The 21237-nt window shown below is 40.9% G+C and overlaps 1 protein-coding gene across 1 annotated transcript in view; it reads left to right on the forward strand.

The window, feature by feature from the left end:
* Positions 1–21237, forward strand: part of LOC127623999 (rho guanine nucleotide exchange factor TIAM2) — a 137704-nt gene that overhangs the window by 98021 nt on the left and 18446 nt on the right. The window contains exons 13-16 of the mRNA XM_052098567.1: positions 541–630; positions 909–1136; positions 2897–2982; positions 16714–16902. Of these exons, the coding sequence (XP_051954527.1) occupies positions 541–630; positions 909–1136; positions 2897–2982; positions 16714–16902 (593 nt within the window). The remainder of the gene's footprint in view (positions 1–540; positions 631–908; positions 1137–2896; positions 2983–16713; positions 16903–21237) is intronic.

Here is a 21237-nt window from a genome sequence, read left to right on the forward strand (position 1 = left end):
TTCGTTAATATATGTAGCCACACATACCTGTATAAGCCAAACCTCCTTGGTACTATGAACCTATGCATTTGTGGCTTGTGTGCGCATGTCTGGTGCATTTCTGTGCTATGTAAATTAAGAATGTTCAGTAAAAAACACTGACATTTTGTTCAGCATATTTTTTTTTTTAAATAGTAATGAATCATTCCAAAATAATCTTATCAAATCGGATCGAATCAAATCGTGACCAAATTTCAGATTAGACTATGCATTGTAATCATTAGTTAAATAATTGTAATCGAATCATTGTCAGAGTGAATCGTTACACACCTAATGTAACTGGTGCTGTGAAGCTCCAAAAAGGGAAAAGAAGAGCTTGGACATTCTACGTTTGTGTTCCATAGGCGAAAGAAAGCCATAAAGGTTTAGAAAATAATGAGGGTGAGTATATGATGGTAAAAGTTTCATTTTTGTGTGAACGATCCCTTTAAATTTGCCAAAGTGTTTAGACGTAAACTGTCTCTGGTTTCTGCTGTGGGATAATCTGGTGGCTCTCTGCAGGTTTTGCAGTCACAGGTCATGTGGATGGCGCCGGGAGAAGTCATGTCTATGTGAGTGAGGTGCATCCTAAAGGCCTGGCGTTCTCTGAGGGTAACATTTCAATATTTCCCTTTTCCTCAATAAGATTCTAAATGGCATGGATAAGTGATTGAAGGTGCATTCCATTCTTCCCTGAACATTCTCTTTAAGGGCTTCACTCTTCACAGTAGATGAATGGCTCAAAAATAACAAGGAACCCACTCCTGTATGGAATGACCATACATGGCTGCCAAGATTCTTCTCCCTTCGAACTGCCTTGCGGAGGCATAATTTATGTAATGCACACTTAGTGTGTTGAATTTATTTGTACAATATGTTTGTGTTTGTAGATCTGAGGGCAGGAGATGAAATCTTGGTTCTTAATGGTGTGAGCGTGTCTTCTCTGGACCTTGGCTTCATGCAGAGCTTCTTCAGTCAGCAAGAACTCTGTCTGGTCCTTAGACGTGATGATAACAAAGATGACCAGAGCTCTGTCTGGCCAGAGTGTGGCCTCAGTTACCCTGAGCACCCACCACCTTCTAAGGGTTTCGTCATTCTCCAGGAGCAGTTGAACACAGGTAGTGGTTATAACTCACATTTAACATTCTACCCCTTTATATATGCACACAGATTAAAGGAATAGTTCGCCCAAAAATCCTCTCATAATTTAAGTCAAGTCATTTTTATTTGTATAGCGCCTTTCACAACACGAATTTTCAAAGCAGCTTTACAGAAAATCATGCATTAACAGAAAATGAAACTGTAATGTCTTAGATTCATCATTGTGTAGTTTGATAAAGTACGACTGTGAATTGTGTTTAAAAAGAAGTAATTAAATAATAATTGTACTTTACTCACCCTCATGCCATCCCAGATGTGTATAACTTCCTTTCATCTGCAGAACACAAATTATGATTTTTAGAAATATTTTCTCAGCTCTTTTGGTCCATACAATGCAAGTGAATGGGTGCCAAATTACATCACATATATCACCATAAAAGCAATCCTTAAGACTCCAGCAGTTAAATCCATATCTCCAGAAGCGATATGATAGGTGTGGGTGAGAAACAGATCACTTTCACATTCTTCTTGTGTTTTTAATGATTCTTTCACATTCTTCATGCATAGCACCCATTTCTGGGCAGGGAGAAGAATTTATAGCCAAAAGGACTTAAATATTGAGCTGTTTCTCACCCACACCTTTCATGTTACTTATGAAAAAAATTATTAAATCACTGGAGTTGTGTGGATTACTTTTATGATGCATTTACATTTACATTTATGCATTTGGCAGACGCTTTTATCCAAAGCGAATTACAGAGCCCTTATTACAGGGACAATCCCCCTGGAGCAACCTGGAGTTAAGTGCCTTGCTCAAGGACACAATGGTGGTGGCTGTGGGGCTCGAACCAGCATCCTTCTGATTACCAGATTACCAGTTATGTGCTTAGACCACTATACCACCACCACTCCGATGCCTTTGATGCCTTTATATGCTTTTTGGAGCTTCAACATTTTGGCACCCATTCACTTGCATTGTGTGGACCTGCAGAGGTGTAATATTCTTCTAGATATCATAATTTGTGTTCTGCAGAATAAAGAAAGTCATACACATCTGGGATGGCATGAGGGTGAGAAAATAATGAGAGAATTTTCATTTTTGGGTGAACTATCCCTTTAACGTGCATCCTGCTCTTCTGTAGTAACCCTACATGACCAGCAGATGGTGACAAATGTCTCATTTGCTGTTTGAATTTTATTGGGGTTCTGGGTGTACACTGGTAATGTCTAGATTTTATTTTGCTTGTGGAAAATTAGACTCTGTCTTATTAGAAAGAGTCTCATCCAATCTAATTGTGGTGGTTTACTACTGCTCAGAAGATTGAAAGCCAACTTGTATCATGAGATAGGGGCGATAGATCATACTCAAATTTTCAAAGTGCTGCATAATATCGAAAATGTGCATAAAAATGTGCTCCAAAAATGTTATTTTTGCTATTTCGTTTGCTGCTAGTGATACAGAAATTAGACACTTTTCTGTCTTTTATAATAAATAGACATTGAAAGCACTTTTTCATTTCATGAGATAAGCTTTGTAAAATCATATAAAAAGACAAGAGACCATCTGAAGAGGCCCTGCATGCAGAGATGTTAATGATTTTAGATCAATGGTGGTTAATAAAGATCAAATCCTTGTTCACTTTCTCTGGGGAGCATACTAAATAAATGAGCCGTAATTATGTTTATTTCACTCTCAGTCACTGTGACTGCTCAGGCCTCACTTCAGTACACAGCCCGCTTTATCAACAACATCTTTCCATGTGGTTCTCTCCCTCAGATCCACCTCAAGTGCAGGAGGCTCCAGAGAGCTCTGTGGCTCCTGCTGTGGAGGAGCTGAACGATAAGGCAGAGCGTTGCAGAAAGGTAAGCCGAGGGAATGCACGGCTCTGCTGTCAGAGATTTAGGAGGTGTGAGCTACTTGTGTTGAGAGAGTGACTGGTGTAATCAGGATTATGTAGGGTGTTTGTGAAGTCAAATGGAGAGAGACACATGCTCAAGAAAAATTCCAGAGCTCTTAAAATGCGCTTGGCAGCTTCAGACAACAATATTTGACTTTAATTGCATTGGCTAGTTTTGAAATTTAGATTTCAGAAATGTTTAGACCTTTAGAAAAAAAATTCAGATCATATGGGAAGTAGGGCAGATTAATATAATCTGGCAGCCAAAGGTTTGGAATAATGTACAGATTTTGCTGTTTCGGAAAGAAATTGGTTCTTTAATTCACCAAAGTGGCATTCAATCATTATTTGAAAAAAGTAATTTTTGATCAAATTTAGAGAGGCCCCATTTCCAGCAGCCATCACTCCAACACATTTCCTAGAGTAATAATGCTAAATTGCTATTTTGGTACTAGAAAATCACTTGCCATATCAAACACAGTTCATTAAAGGAAGCTTAACATTGTCTTTGTGTTTGTTTTTGAGTTGCCACAGTATGCTATAGACTGGCAAGTCTTTAGGTCAATATTAGACCGAAAATGGCAAAAAAGAAACCGCTTTCTCTATAAACTCATCAGTCAATCATTGTTTTGAGGAATGAAGGTTATACAATAAATACAATTTCCAAAAAACTAAAGATTTCATACAAAGGTGTACACTACAGTCGCCAAAGACAAAGGATAACTGGCTCTAACAAGGACAGAAAGAGATGAGGAAGGCCAGATGTACAACTAAACAAGAGGGTAAGTACATCAGAGTCACTAGTTTGAGAAAATAGATGCCTCACATGTCTTCAGCTGACAGCTTCATTGACTTCTACCTGCTCAACACGTGTCATGTACAACACTAAAGAGAAGACTCAGGGGTGCAGCCTTATGGGAAGAATTGCAAAGAAAAAGCCACTTTTGAAACAGAAAATCCAAAAGAAATGGTTAGAATGGGCCAAGAAACACAGACATTAGACAACAGATAATTGGAAAAGAGTGTTATGGATCTGAACCCCATTGAGCTTTTGTGGGATCAGCTAGGCTGTAAGGTGCGTGATAAGTGCCTGACAAGACAGTCACATATATGGCAAGTGCTACAGGAAGCGTGGTATCTGGACAAACTGACAGCAAGAAATGCCAAGGATGTGCAATGCTGTCATTGCTGCAAATGGAGGATTTTAGTAGTAGTTTAAGAAGTTCTGAATATTTTTTTGAAATTGTAATAGTAATTTTTCATGTTATTAGTGTCCTTGACTATACATTGTGATCAGTTGAATTGCACTTTGGTGAATAAAAGTACCAATTTCTTTCCATAAGAGCAAAATCTGTACATTATTCCAAACGTTTGGCCACCGGTGTATTTAATTTTTATTTACGTAATATTAGATGTTATTACAGCCCACTGGAGTACTTGGCTTTGATTTGGTCAGTCTTGGTCAAATATTTTTGTACAGTTATCCACTAAACTGTATAATTGACTGTTATAAAATCATTTTAAAATTTTACTGTTATAAAATTTAAAATAAATCATTTAAAACAATTATTTCATTATGATAATTTATAATATATTTAATAAAAAAATATAAATGTAATACTTTTTGGGGGGGATTTTCTCCCCCTTTTCTCACAATTTGGAATGCTCAATTCCCAATGTGCTGCGCTCTAAGTCCTCGTGATGGTGTAGTGACTCAATACGGGTGGCGGAGGACGAATCTCAGTTACCTCTGCGTCTGAAACCGTAAATCCACGCATTTTATCACGTGGCTTGTTAAGCGCGTTACTGCGAAGACATAGTGCGTGTGGAGGCTTCACGCTATTTTCTGCGGATAATCACCAGCTGACAGTATACTATACCTTACAAATTGTTTTGACATAAAAAAATGTATTAGCATTGTGAATATCGGAATTATTTTCATTACTGTTACAGTTGGTAGTTTTGCACCTGCTCCTTGTGTCACAGCTTGCATGTATGAGAGCAGTACTTTATTATAGAATTTTTAGAAACATCTCAGATTTAAACTTAATGCAGATGTAGTTGGGAAGTGTGATTAATTTCTGTGAAACTGTTTCAAAAATATTTTTTTGCATCATCATTCAAATTTTATGAAATTTAGTTTTAACTACAGTTTATCAACCTTTTAAACTATTTTAGAGCAAGTACATCAATGTCGATATATATATATATATATATATATATATATATATATATATTAAAAGTGTTATATTTTATATAATATTTTTGTATAATATAAAAAATCTAGCCAATTTTTAGCTATATCTCCCAGCCCTAATGATGAGTCTCGTTGATTGAAGTCTCTCTCTCTCTCTCTCTCTCTCTCTCTGTGTTATTTTGCATATTTTTGGTCACGCCCCAATATCGAAAATGATTGAAAATCATGTTTACTGGAAACAAAACGTCTTTATTTACATACTGTACACGCAGCATTGAACATAACTGGCACAACATGTAAATGCTTTGCATTGGATCTTGAATATATTGTCACTATTTTTGTTGAATGTGTGGAAGTGAATGAGATTTTAGAATGTAGCAGTCTTCCACACCCCCTTACAATACCTCTGCACCCTCCCACTTCACTTTGAGAACCACTGCTATACGGCAAAATTACAGTGACTAAAATGTGATTCACTTCTACTCCTGATTTTGTTGGAGGTTATAATCCAACTGTTTCTTGTAACAGATCAGCGTATGGTCATTTAGACTGCTAATCCAAGATTAAACCCACACACACACACACACACACACACACACACACACACACACACACACATAAAGAAGAGTAAGAGAGAGAGATTAGGGTCTACCAAGAGTAGACAGAATGCTTTGGTTTGGTTGTTTATGGTGTTGTACCTGTATAGAGGAAAGTTCAGAGGTCATGTGTTGGATGTGGGGTCAGAGTAGTGCCGGAGGAGAGGGCGAGGAGCTCCCACTGCTCTACCCACTGCCGTCACTCCATCAGATTCTCAAGAACACGCTTGTGATGCTGCTGGATCATGTGAGCTTGTGTATGGGGTGCGAGCGGGACTCACTGGTACTCAAAACATTTCTCATTTCATACCGTTTTCTTACTTACTGTAGTTATAGATTAAGGACAAATTTGTAACCAGAATTTAGATAAATCTGTCAATACATCAGGAGCAAACTCTTCAGGAGTATTCTTATTTTGAAAAATTATTCACACTCATAAAAATATATATAATGGTTATAGTGTGGGTTTTTAGTAAGGGTTAGGTTTTATTTTGTTTGCCCTTGTCTTTACTGTATGTTTGTAGTTGTGTAGTGATTGTGCTCATGTATATTATGTGTAACACTTTATAATAAGTTTAATTAACATAAAGATGATTTAATGTGTAAATACCTTTAACATTTAATTAATATATTTTCATATATATTCATATTTGAATGTACATAAACTACTTATCTGTACTTATACCGATGAATCTCTCGAAACCTAGATTTTCTTGGTCATGGAAAACCTGGAAATATCCAGGCCAGGAAAAGCAATGAAATTAGTTAAATCTTAAAGGAATTTTCTGGGTTCAATACAAGTTAAGCTCAATCGACAGCATTTGTGGCATAATGTTGATTACCACAAACAATTATTTAGACTCGTCCCTCCGTTTCTTAAAAAAAAAAAACTGAAATTGTGGTACAGTGAGGCACCTACAATGGAAGTGAATAGGGAAAATTTGTGAGTTTAAAGGCAAAAATGTGAAGCTTATAATTTTAGCTAAGACTTACATTAATTCTTCTGTTAAAACTCATGCATTATTTTTACTGTAAAGTTGTTTAAATCATAATTTTTACTGGCATTTTTAGGGTTTGTTGACATTACATCATCATGGTAAAATTGGCTATAACTTTACACAGAAAAAGTTAGTAAGCAAATTTATCACACTAAAATCATGTTAACAGATATTAATATAACCCATATTTTTTCTTTTTTTTGCGGTAGTAAATATTATGCCACAAATGCTGTTGAAATTTTATTGAACCCGAAATATTCCTTTAATGGAAATGGACATTTCTATAATGAATATAAATGTTTCTTGGTAGGTTTTGCTCTAAAATATTTGGTAACACTTTCTATTAAGTATTACAAATGCATTATATATGTATTATAATACATTTGTAATTTCTCTTAATTCACCTTATAATATAATATATCTTATAAATAATTTTAACGACAATTATACATATAATTTAAGCTTGAAAATTCTTATTAAACTGTATATTTTCATATATTTGTAAGCTTTATTACACCCTGTTGGGCAAAATGACATGGGACATTTCTTAATATCTTAAAATGTATTGTATTCTGTGCATTTTTATAGAATTTTATAGCAGGCCAAGACCACTTATAATGGTATGAGCACATGATAAATCCTTATATATATAGAGAGAGACAAAACAAACAAACAACCGCCATTCGCCACTAAGTGGCGGTGACGTCACCACGACGCTTGTGCCAGGCTATGTGCACGTTAAGGCCACGTGAAGTGTCGAATGCCCGCTGGCAGGAGGTCATGGGACAGATCCAACCGGTGACACGGGTCGAATGACTTGAGATGACTGGCTGATGCACCACCTGTGCCCCCTACTGTGCCAACTTGCTGTGCTTTAGCCACACTGCACTCTGCTCGTTGTTGTGAGCGGCGCTCCTCTGCCCTCCATTGTTGTTGGAGGGCGACTGCCTCCAACTGGCCAGCAGCATCCTTCACAAGCCTCCTGCAAAGAGGCCGATCTTGACACTGCTGGTACCAGTCATCGGCAAGTCCACTCAGCTCCACATCCTCCTGTACCACATCACTCCATCTCTTTTCCAGCCTGTGCTGCGCCCAGGCTGGATCTTAGGCAGGCCAGCCTAAATGTTTCTAGCCGGCGATGATGTTCCATTAGGGGGGTCCACGTTTCGCAAGCATAGAGAAGGGAGGGAATGACCGTGACCTTGAAGCTTGAAGCTTTGTGCGGAGCGACAAACCGGGTAGCTTCCACACAGCATTACGCAACCGATGAAAAGATAATGCCGCTCGACTGATTCGGAGTGAGGCCTCTGCTGTCAAACCGGAGCTGGTCATAAGCACACTTCCCAGGTATGGAAAACACTCCACTCTCTCCACAACTGCCCCATCACTAATTGGGAGCTGTGGGGGTGTAGTGTCCGATGGTACATAATACCCAGGAAGGTGCTTAGTTTTGGTTGGGCTGATAGTAAGGCCCCATCTCTTAGTGGCAAGCTCCAGGTTCATCAGCAGCACCTCCAACTCCTCCTCTGAGTGAGCAGCAATCACCAGATCATCAGCATACATAATGTGGTTGACCAATAGGGAGCCATCCCTTGACCAGCACCCGGCATCGATCAACCTCCCATTATATCTGTACCAGATGGAAATTCCTCCAGTACAGCCATCGAAGGCTTCACGAACCACATGGTCGAAATAGATATTAAATAATGTGGGAGCCAGAGGACGTCCCTGTCGCACTCCAAGGTGAACAGGGAATGCTCTGATTCCCGACCACGTAGTTTTACCCGGGCCCGCTCACCATCATGAAGGTCCTTAATGATCGCGAGCAGTGGGTCTGGGACTCCGAAAGCACGAAGAACAACCCAGAGCCCAGGCCTACTGATGGTATCATAGGCCTTGACCAGGTCAATAAAGCAGAGATGTAGGTCTTGCTGGAATTCCCTACACCTCTGCTGTAGCAGACGGACAGAGAATATGGCATCCGTGCAAGACCGCCCCTTCCTGAAACCACATTGGGGCTCCGCAAGTCTCTCCTCAGCGTGCCTGGCAAGGCGATGTTGAATAATCCTTGCCAGGACCTTTCCCAGTACACTGAGGAGTGAGATGCCCCTATAGTTATTACAATCTGAGCGGTCCCCCTTTTTAAAGAGAGGGACCACCAGGGCATCCTTCCAATCCTGCGGAACCCGCCCAATGGTCCAGACTGTTGTTATGATGTCATGTAGGGCAGTCTGTGCACAAACACCACCCTCCCTCAGCATTTCACTGGGGAGATCATCTCTGCCCGGTGCCTTTTCTGGCCTTCAGTACTTCCTCTAACTTTTTTGATAGAATTAAAGAGCGATTTGTGATCGCGGGCCACTGAGGCAGACTCCATCTCCTCAGCAACCCGCGACCACCAACCATCCTTGCAGCGCCTCACGGCTCTCCGAACCTCCGTGCGAAGGCTGCGGTAAGCCTCCTCATTCTCTGATGTGGGATGCTGTAGATGATGAGAGTGGGCCTGTCGTTTTTTCTCAGCCAGCCTGAACACCTCCTCCGTCAGCCAGGGTTTCTGAGGAGGTCTGGACCGTGTGCCCAAAACTGCCATTGCAGTTACATGAGCCACAGTCCTAAACCTCGCCCATTTCCCCTCGACATCCAGAGGAGTGGGGGACGATGCCAACCCCAGCTGCAAGCGATGCTGAAATTCTCGCTTGCAACTTTCATCAGCTAGCCTAGACCAGGCCACTATGGGTTTGAAAGGGGTCCTGGGTTTACACCCACCACCGGAGTGGAAGAATGGCAGGTGCATCTTACAGATGACAAGTCGATGATCAGTGGGCAGATCAGCTCCACGGTAGGTCCTGGTGTCAAGGACATGGGCCCGCATCCGCTGTTCCGTCACTAGATGTTCTTGCTTGGACCCGGCATGCATCCATGATGTTGTGTGGATGCGCCGATGCTGGAACAGTGTGTTGGTAATTACAAGCCCATGGGCTGCACAAAAATCTAGCAGCCTCCTGCCGTTATTATTGAGCTGATCAGGCCCATGTCTTCCAATCACTCCTGACCAGGTGCTAGCATCATGACCAACTCGGGCATTGAAATCACCCAACATGATGATTCTATCCCGAGGGGCCACTTTAGCCAACACCTCCACGGATGTTCGTCTTCTGGTGGGGGCATAAATAACCACGACCACCACTCCTCGCCTCTGGTTGATGGGAAGGCGAACCCAAAGTAACCTGGGGCTCACAGCTTCCCACGCTGCCTTCATTCTTTTGTTCAGAAGAAGAGCCACTCCCTGTTGTTTGGCAGTCGCCTGCCCCGAGTAGAGGACAGTCCACCCCTCAAAGTGGCAAGAGCCAGAGCCGGTCCACCGGACCTCCTGAACACCACAGAGATCCAGGCGGTACCGGTCCAGCTCCTGACAGAGGAGTGGCAGCCTCTCCTCCGCTGTGAGTGTTCGAACATTCCACGTGGCCATCCGTAGTGGCTTTTAGTTGTTTCTGGAGGAGCCCCAAGGGTGAGGATTCAGTCTCCTGGCTCTGCCTGATGGAGTTTGGCCAGGAGACGTCATAGACGCCTGTCCCCCCAGGGCCTCCGGCACTAGCTTAATTATATATCTTCGTGGTTTAGTGGTAATCAGTTGAGGGTAGAGGGGTTACCAGCCCCTCGCACCCATCCAGAGCCCCCATTTGGCTGCTGTAAAGCACCATGACAGAAGAGACACATATATATATAGATATATATAGACACACACACACACTTGTATATACTGTATATTACAACTTCTGCATATAAGATTGGATGATGATTGTGTTATAATGCATTGTACACATTATTCATAAGTATGAATAGGTTAATTATTACAATGTATTATAACTGTTACAATGAGACAGAGATGCATTATATATTTGAGCTTCACTAATCCAAATGACAATGAAATCATAGAAAATTTATGGAAATATCATTGAAATTAATTGGTCAAAAGTGTGGGAACCCTGCTCTTAATAACATGTCTGGGTCATATTTCACCCCAAATTAAAACAAATAAACAAAAAAGAATTAACATTTTACTTTAGATTAGATTTTTACTTTAATTTAGGCAAGATATTATGACCATTATTTTTGTTAGACTAGATTTAGGATTTTTCAAGTCAAGTGGTTTTTATTGTCGTTTCAACCATATACAGTTAGTACAGTACACAGCAAAACGAGACAACGTTCCTCCAGGACCATGGTGCTACATAAAAACAACAAAGGACCAACACAGGACCACATGAGACAACACAACGAAATAAAATACCTATATAAAAAAACCTACATATACCTAAATAAAGTGCACGTGCAAACATGTGCAAAAAGTACAGGACAGTACAACAAATTACTGACAATGAACAGGACAATAGACAGTGCAGCGCCGACCAGTACTCAGTAGTGCAAAAAGATGACAGTTTCTAAAATGTAAACATAACATACTATGAGATAATGTTCTATGCACATAGCAGTTATTGAGGTAGCAGACAGTTATAAAGTGACAGTAATTAAAGTGCAACTCAGGACACGTGTGTGTCAAACCAGTCTCTGAGTATTGAGGAGTCTGATGGCTTGGGGAAGAAGCTAGTTACACAGTCTGGCCGTGAGGGCCCGAATGCTTCGGTACCTCTTGCCAGACGGGAGGAGGGTAAAGAGTTTGTGTGAGGGGTGTGTGGGGTCATCCACAATGCTGGTTGCTTTATGGATACAGTGTTTTTTGTAAATGTCTTTGATGGAGGGAAGAGAGACCCCAATGATCTTCTCAGCTGCCCTCACTATCCTCTGCAGGGCTTTGTGGTCCGAAACGGTGCAAGTCCCAAACCAGGCAGTGATGCAGCTGCTCAGGATGCTCTCAATAGTCCCTCTATAGAATGTAGTGAGGATGGGGGTTGGGAGATGTGCTTTCCTCAGCCTTCGAAGAAAGTAGAGACGCTGCTGGGCTTTCTTGGTGATAGAGCTGGTGTTGAGGGACCAGGTGAGGTTCTCCGCCAAGTGAACACCAAGAAATTTGGTGCTTTTGACGATCTCCACAGAGGAGCCGTCGATGTTCAGCGGAGTGTGTTCACCTTGTGCTCTCCTAAAGTCAACAACCATCTCTTTTGTTTTGTCGACATTCAGGGACAGGTTGTTGGCTCTACACCAGTTCGTCAGCCGCTGCACCTCCTCTCTGTATGCTGACTCGTCGTTCTTGCTGATGAGACCCACCACGGTCGTGTCATCGGCGAACTTGATGATGTGATTCGAGCTGTGCATTGTTGCACAGTCGTGAGTCAGCAGAGTGAACAGCAGTGGACTGAGTACACAGCCCTGGGGGGCCCCAGTGCTCAGTGTGGTGGTGGTGGAGATGCTGTTCCCGATCCGGACTGACTGAGGTCTCCCAGTCAGGAAGTCCAGGATCCAGTTGCAGAGGGAGGTGTCCAGGCCCAGCAGGTTCAGCTTTCCAATCAGGTGCTGGGGAATGATTGTGTTGAATGCTGAGCTGAAATCTATGAACAGCATTCGAACGTATGAGTCCTTATTGTCTAGGTGGGTGAGGGCCAGATGGAGGGTTGTGGTGATGGCATCGTCCGTTGAACGGTTTGAACGATACGCAAACTGCAGTGGGTCTAGTGAGGCGGGCAGCTGGGTCTTAATCTGCCTCATGACGAGCCTCTCGAAGCACTTCATGATGATGGGTGTAAGTGCGACGGGACGGTAGTCGTTGAGGCAGGACACTGAAGACTTCTTTGGCATGGGGATGATGGTGGTGGCCTTGAAGCACGTTGGAACGACGGCGCTGCTCAGAGAGATGTTGAAGATGTCGGTAAGAACATCTGCTAGCTGGTCTGCACATCCTCTGAGCACTCTGCCAGGAATGTTGTCTGGTCCAGCAGCCTTCCGTGGGTTGACTGTATGTAGAGTTTTCCTCACATCTGCCGTGGTAAGACAGAGCACCTGGTCGTTGGGAGGAGGGGTGGACTTCCTCGCCATCACGTCGTTCTGCACTTCAAACCGAGCGTAGAAGTCATTCAGCGCATCTGGAAGGGAGGCATCTTTGTCACAGGCAACTGATGTTGTCCTGTAGTTGGTGATGGCCTGGATGCCCTGCCACATGCGCCGCGTGTCACCGCTGTCCTGGAAGTGACTGTGGATTCTCTGGGCGTAGCGCGCTTTGCCTCTCTGATTGCCCATGACAGTTTGGCCCTAGCTGTTCTTAGGGCTGCCTTATCGCCTGCGCTGAAGGCGGAGTCTCGGACCTCAGCAGCATGCGCACCTCCGCAGTCATCCACGGCTTCTGGTTGGAGCGTGTGGTGATGGTCTTGAGAAAGTGACATCATCAATGCACTTGCTGATGTAGCTGGTCACTGATGCTGTGTATTCCTCCAAGTTGGTAGAATCGCCATATGTTGCAGCCTCCCTGAACATGTGCCAGTCAGTACACTCAAAACAGTCCTGAAGAGCAGAGATGGCTCCTGCTGGCAAGGTTTTCACCTGCTTCTGAAGCGGTTTTGTGCGTCTGACGAGCGGTCTGTATGCTGGAATTAACATAACAGAGATGTGGTCTGAGTAGCCGAGGTGGGGGCGGGGCTCCGCCCGGTACGCGCCTGGGATGTTTGTGTAAACAAGATCAAGCGCGTTCGCCCCTCTCGTTGCAAAGTCCACATACTGATGGAATTTAGGGAGCACGGTTGAAATCTCCGGCGACAATAAACAGTCCGTCGGGGTGAGCGTTCTGCTGTTCGCTCATAGCCCCATACAGTTCACAGAGCGCTTCCTTAGCGTTAGCGCTGGGGGGAATGTAAACTCCGGTTATGCAAACAGTGGTGAATTCCCGTGGTAGATAAAAAGGTCTGCATCTAACAGTCACAAGCTGTTGTGAACAGTAACTAGAGACTATCATAGAGTTCTTGCACCATTCCGTGTTGATGTAAACACACAAGCCACCACCGCGAGTCTTACCGCAGAGAGCTGTATTTCTGTCGGCACGAAACGAGGCGAGCCCGTCTAGCTGAATGGCGGCATCCGGAACTCTGTTGCTGAGCCACGTCTCCGTGAAAACAAAGACGCAGCAGTCTCTAAACTCACGCTGCGTAGCCTGCTGGAGTCGGTTATAGTCCAGTTTATTGTCCAGGGAGCAAACATTTGAGAGCAGGATAGACGGGAGAGCCGGCCGGCTAGGGTTTGTTTTTAGCCTAGCATGGACCCCGCCCTCTTTCGCGCTTCGCTTTCGCGACACCGCTTACGACGTCCTCTCCCCGCCACCGGCATCAGGCGACGCCGAGGGCTGGATGCCTGGTCTCCGCAGCAAGCCGAGTACGCGTAGCGCCTCCTGCAGGTCATCATGCAGCTTGGTTTTTGCATGAGTCTTATATTTCAGTAGTGTCTGGCGATGGTAGACACGAACACCGGTTGCTCCGATGTCCATGTGTTGCAAAAGTCGGGCTTTTTAACAAAAATAGCACCATTGTGGATCCGAGTGGCAGCTGCGTGCTACCGCGACGCCATCTTGGATCAAGATGGCGGCGCGGTAGCACATATTTTCTTTTTCTATTGAAAATATTATAATTTTACAATGCAAATTATATTATTTATATATTATTTTCATTTAGTGAGACATAATGTTTATCTATGACCTATAAAAGGGATAGTTCACACAAAAATTACAATTCTCTCATCATTTACTCACCCTCATGCCATCCCAGATGTGCATGACTTTCTTTCTTCTGCAGAACACAAATTATGATATTTAGGAGAATATTTAAACTCTGTAGGTCCTCACAATGCAAGTGAAGGGGTTCCAAAATTTTGAAACTCCAAAATCCACATAAAGGGATCCTAAAAGTAAACCATATGACTCCAGTGGTTAAATCAGACACAATATGAGGTGAGAAACAGATCAATATTTAAGTCACTTTTTTATCATAAAATCTCCCTGCCCATTAGGGGACAATATGCAAGAAAGATGTGAATCACCAAAAACAGAAGGAGAAAGTGAAAGTTGAGCACAGAGAAGAATTTATAGATATATAAAAGACTTAAATATTGATCTGTTTCTCACCCACGCCTATCAGATCACTTCTGATATATGGATTTAACCACCAGAATTGTCTGGAGTACTTTTATTTTGTCTTTATGTGGATTTTAGAACTTAAACATTTTGGCACCCATTCACTTACATTATATGGATCTAAACAGCTGAGAAATTATTCTAAAAATCTTCGATTGTGTTCAGCAGAAGATATAAAGTCATACACATCTGGGATGGCATGAGTGTGAGTAAATGATGAGAGAATTTTCATTTTTGGGTGAACTAACCCTTTAATAAAAGCAAAAAATATTAAATGTATCATCATAAAACCTTTTGTTCAGCCTATTGTTTCCCTTGCATCTAAAGGAAATGATGTGCACCGAGCCATTTAATCTCATTTTGTTGTGTTCTAGTGGTGTGTAATTAGACTGGGCCTTGAAATTGTCTTACCACATATGTTCATTACAATAGACACACTCTAATAAACACACAAAAATGTACACCTATCTGTGTCCTTTAAATGCTCTTGTTTGCACTTCATTATAATTGTAAACGTACAGTAACCACATCACTCTAAGCAGTAATGCATTTTCAAAAGAAAAAACATTCTACTTGTTTTTATATATATTTATTTTTTTTCATCCTCTCCGTGTTGAGAGCAGTTCTGCAGAAATGCCCAGAGGGATTTATCATTTGTCAGCACTTTATTACACTGTGACAGCACAGATTACGATGACAAATGGCTTGAATTTTTCAAGCACACACACCGATGTGTACTGTTTCATGCAGTGTGCTGAAGGCGCACCACATGTGCTCTAGAGATAAAGCCTCCTGGAGACAATTCTACAGCCTGGTACCGTACATTTCTTGCCTCTGGCAATGCTGCATTTTGATTCTCCTTGTTCAGTTGTTTTATCTAGCAGAGGTTTGTTTTAGAATGTATTGACTGAAAGCAGGTCAGTGATACAGAGTTTAGTTAGGGTGGAGTTTAGAGTTTAGATTTGGCTGATGGCACAGTAACCTGGCACAGGATCTGTTGAAATCCCTTTAATTCCAGTACACTATAATTCAGTGTACATAGTGAAGCTTCAAACACACTTTTAGCTGAGTATTTAATGGGATAGTTCACCTAAAAAAAAGAAAGAAAATTATTTCACCCTTTACTCACCCTCATGTTGATCCAAACCCATATGACTTTTGATATCGTCCATGGGACAAAAAATGTTTTACAGTATGTTCACGCTTTTTCTTTTATCTTTTTCATATAATAATAGTGTAGTAGGGGCAGGGCCTGGGTATCTCTGCGAGTAAAGACGCTGACTACCACCCCTGGAGATGTCAATTTCAACCCAGGGTGTGCTGAGTGACTCCAGCCAGGTCTCCTAAGCAACCAAATTGGCCCGGTTTCTAGGGAGGGTAGAATCACATAGGATAACCTCTTCGTGGTCACTATAATGTGGTTCTCGCTTTCAGTAGGGCGCTTGGTGAGTTGTGCATGGATGCGTGAATAGCGTGAATGCTTCCACACGCACTATGTCTAAATATACTTTCATTGCATGGAAAAGAGCAGCATGAACATTTTGAGTTCTAGAAAGGACAGTAATTCATATGGGTTTGGAACAACATGAGGGTGAGTAAATGATGACAGAATCTTTATTTTTGGACCACCTTAAAGCACAGCCAACAGTAGTAGGGTGGACGACACATTAAAATATGAGCCCATTATGATTCTTTGGACAGATTAATTGTAGGTTAGTCAGATATGACCTTAGAAGACTAAAATAAAATTTTTGTCATGGAACAAACTATTTTTGCCATTCAAATCTTTTAATATGCAGCATTAACTAAGAATCTTCTGATTTATTTTTCCTTTTAGAGCACAGATGTGGTATGTAACCTCTACCAGACGTTCCCTGAAGGGTCCATCCACGTGCCAGAGGGCCACAGGAACCCTTACTCCACTGACAGTCCACTTGCCAAATCCTCCCCACGTCACATGTCTGTGCATGAGCATCTGCACATGGTTATTCAAGAGCTAGTGGACACAGAGAAATCATACGTAAAGGTACTAAATCCAGCTGTGGTATTTTATATGGAAAAATTGTTGGCATCCACATTTGTGACATGATTTAATGAGTACATTATTGTGTACTGTCATGAACTCAAATTTCCAAACAGAATGTGATGATGCACAGCTTATTTATTATGAGATATCGCAGGGAAGAAATCTAAACTCAAGTATATTTACCCGCAAATATAATATTTATCAAGTCTACCATATGTTAATGGGGATTTAATTTATTACAGCTGACAGTTACGGGTTCCAAGGTTTGAACATCAACCGTAATAAGATCAAACATATGTAATGAGTTATGAATTATGTAACTTACGTAATGAGAATTTCATGGCTGTGCACAAATTTGAAGGCTGTTTATTGGATCAATACAGGTAAACGTCAAATGCGACTACACATTACTTTACGGAGGGCTTATGACCTACAGTTAAGTCTTGCCTTAAGAACAGGTGGTGCAGCCAAATTAAGCACTTAGTTACAAACTATCTAGTAGTTACTAAGCTCTTAGTGTGAACTTTACGCCCTAACTTACGTGAGATCTTACGCACAGCTAGTGCAACCCTACACAGTGGTAAAAGTAAGGGATAATCCACCTTTAAACTATTTTAAATGACCACCAGACAAGAAGTGGTTGTCCCCATGAAGTGCATTTAAAATCGTTTAGCGCACACCTAGCCATGGATTATCCCGCTTATACCATGGTCACTGCCTAGAGTTGATTGGTTACAGCTGTAATATATTTTTTGCAGTGCAAATTTTGACTGGAAGAATAAAAAATGTGGTTAATTTTATCTAAGGGCCGTCAGATCTACAGCTCCGCCTGTTCTAAATCAGACACAGAGAAAAAGTAGTGTGACCACACACTTGGTCAAAACTGTGAATTTAAATGAACAATTCAGAAATAATAATATCCACAGAATGTAGAGGGTTTGGCACTCCAAATGAAATGAATTATTTAATTTTTATTCATTGTCATTTTCACATTAATGTGGAAAAAACAATGTTACAAATGTGACAGTGACAGTAAAAGTAGCACTTACTGTATAATAAATGGAAAAACATTCAAAACACTCTGGAACATGCAGATTTTGACCTCAGAAACATCGGTATGTATCCATCAAGGATGATTGACTGAATTTATGAAATCGCTATTTGTCCTTGCACAGTAGCACTTCTCTGCAAACAAAAAGTGCTTCTGCATAAGCGTTTGAGTCAGAGATGTGTGAGCACAAGGGGCCCTCTAGTGGCTATAGGCGGCACTTCAGCAAAGCAACATAACATTAAACAACACATTAGAGTTAAATCACCTTGCTGGATAGTCCCTGATTTCAATCTCTCACCCTCTGTGCAAAACAAGCTGAATTCCATTATATTACTCTGTAATTTTATTTTGCTATGGCTGCAAACAGCACATTAATATCGAACAGTGATTAAAACTGACCGGAACTACCTGTGCATTCAATGGTTTGAACTGCATGCATTCCAGACAATCAGAACAGACTATGGTATAAATATATATTTGCCCTCATGTTCTCTGTATCTTTTGCAGTTCTTTTTCTTTAGTAAACTGTTTAGTTTTATCTAAATGTTTCATATGAATCTACCAAGGAGGTGTATAACACCTTGAAAAAGGTATCTAATAATATTTGTGATTTAAATGTTGCCTTTAAATAAATTTAGTTTTGTCAGGGTACATTGTAGAAACTTGAACCGAACCTGAATGCTTAAGCAGCCTAATTTACACTTAGAAAACTCTGCAATGGAATGGAAGGATATAACAATGGAAGGAGCACTTACCAGTACGGCTGAAATGATTAGTCGACATTATCGACAAATTTCTGTTGCCGAATAGTTGTCTGATTTCATTTAACACAACATGAGATCTTTTGAAATGCTAATGATGAAGTGGGAGCGCAGCACCTCAGCTACTTGATTGAAGAGAGGAAGAAAGAACAGTTTACAGTCCAGATGCACTCCATACATTAAAAACAGATTAAGGTGATGTAGATCGCAGAGTATTATAATACAAAAATGCAAAATAAGTAAATACAGAAGCAGTGACTTTGTGAAATAAAGCGGAGCTGTACTTGGTGTTCCGCTTGAACAAAACTTGCCTGTAAGAGCATCTAAAAAGGAAACACTGTGCCATTATATACTGTATTTAATGCATCCTTTATTAAAGTCCAAATAATAAGGAAGCGGGCTGTATAAATAAGCACAAACTCCAAAACTGGCATTTGTCTGTGCGGTCAGAGTCGCAGACCCGCTTATATGAGTCGCGTGAAAAACAGCGCTAGAGTTTCATACTTCTCCTGGCTGATACACTGTCTCGCGAAAAGACGCTCATCACTGGCACCTGCTTGCTGCAGATAGATTTTTTTTATAGTGATTGCTCGCGACATAGTGAATTATAATATGAGTGTTACGGTGTGTATCTTATGGTAAAGAAAATCGTCGATACGAAACTCTATATAGAAGAAAGAGTTTTTTTGAGAGTTAAAGATGGATCGAAATCAAGTGAACAAAAAAGTGAGAAGGTGTAGTCTTAGCTCATTATACAATGCAAAACTTTATCAGCTATACTATAGAAGAAAAAATTGTTATCAGAGAATTTGAATATAATATTTAATTAATTGTAATATTTAAATATTTTAAAATATCGAAAAATCCTTAAAACAAGACCAAACATTTACCTGAGAAGCAACATATAAGATATTTAGACTTGCTAGAGCAAATATCTTGAATATGAGTATATTTTTTCTTAAATGCACTGGTAATATACACTTACATTTACATTTATTTATTTGGCAGACGCTTTTATCCAAAGCGACTTACAGTGCACTTATTACAGGGACAATTCCCCCGGAGCAACCTGGATTAAGTGTCTTGCTCAAGGACACAGTGGTGGTGGCTGTGGGGATCATATGTTGCTTCTCAATTAAATGTATCTTGTTGTAAGGATTTTTATACAATTTTAAATGGAAATTGATAACAATAGGATTTTTCACAGTGAAATTTTTAATTAAACAATTAAAATCCAAGTAGTTTTTCCCCATTTTGTCCTCTTTATTGTTAGTAAGCACGTTTAACACAACCTTTTAAGTCGGGGCACAAGCTGAATAGTATGTTAAGAGCTAATGATTAATCGTTGCAACAATCGCCTTAATAGTCGAATAATCGCTCTAATAATCGTTAGATTAGTCGATTATGAAAATAATCGTTAGTTGCAGCCCTACTTACCAGTTTACTTGAAGTGAAAATCAGCGCTCCTTTCCTATTTAATAAATTATGCAATCACATGGTCATGCAGAACATCTCAGATATTTAAATCCATAAGGATCTCTTTCTCAATGGTGATAGCGGCCGTGACAGCTGACTCATCCGTTTGATTTCGCGCTCTTCGCTTTCAAATTACATACATCACTTAAAGCATCATTGCGTCACTCAAGGCCAGCTAGAAGGCCTCGACTGGGACATATACTAAAGACTACACCCACCAAGAACAAATACATTAATCTGATTGCCTGATAGATCTGACAATGTGACTTTAGATGCCTATTCACTTGCATTGTTGAGAGATTCTGTAGAAATTCTCAAGCCCTAACAATGTGGAGCTCAAAATCATGTTCTGCTTAAGCATGCGATTTGTGAAACACCCGTCAAGTTCGCTTGTAAGCATCAAAGAATAAATTCTAATTGGATACACTTTTTGTTCTTCCCTATCTGTTTGTAGATAAATTAGGAGTGGAAAGCGATTGCAAATACATAGTCAAAAAGGTCAATTAGAATGATAGGATGAAAAAATATTTATTTGTTAGTCAAGTTAGTCTCATTATATCCCAGGGGTGTATGACTTTCTTTATTCAGCAGAACACATTTGAAGAGAATTTGAAAAACATCTTAGCTCAGTAGGTCCTTAAAATACAAGTGGATGGTGATCAGACTTTTGAAGTTCCAAAAATCACAGACAGTCATTATAAATGTCATCCATACTACACCAGTGATTAAATTAATGTCTTCTAAAGTGATACAATTGCTTTTGATGTGAAAAATATAAATATTTAAGTACTTGTTTTAAGCTATATACCTTATAGCTTCTGGTCAGCAGCCATATCTTGTGTGGCGTATTCGCACTGGCATGTTACGGATGTAATCTCACGTTCTTCTCTCAGTTGAGAAAAACACACAAACACCATTGTGAGTAAACAATCAGATACAAATTCTGATCTAAACCAAAACCAATTAAGTTTCTGTGCAGCATTTCTTCTACTCAGTTGGAAACAGCGCTGCTCTTCTGGGTGTGTCGCATATGCATGAGTCTTTGCA

The sequence above is a fragment of the Xyrauchen texanus genome, chromosome 30 (genome assembly GCF_025860055.1).
Source record: "Xyrauchen texanus isolate HMW12.3.18 chromosome 30, RBS_HiC_50CHRs, whole genome shotgun sequence".
Lineage (NCBI taxonomy): Eukaryota > Metazoa > Chordata > Actinopteri > Cypriniformes > Catostomidae > Xyrauchen > Xyrauchen texanus.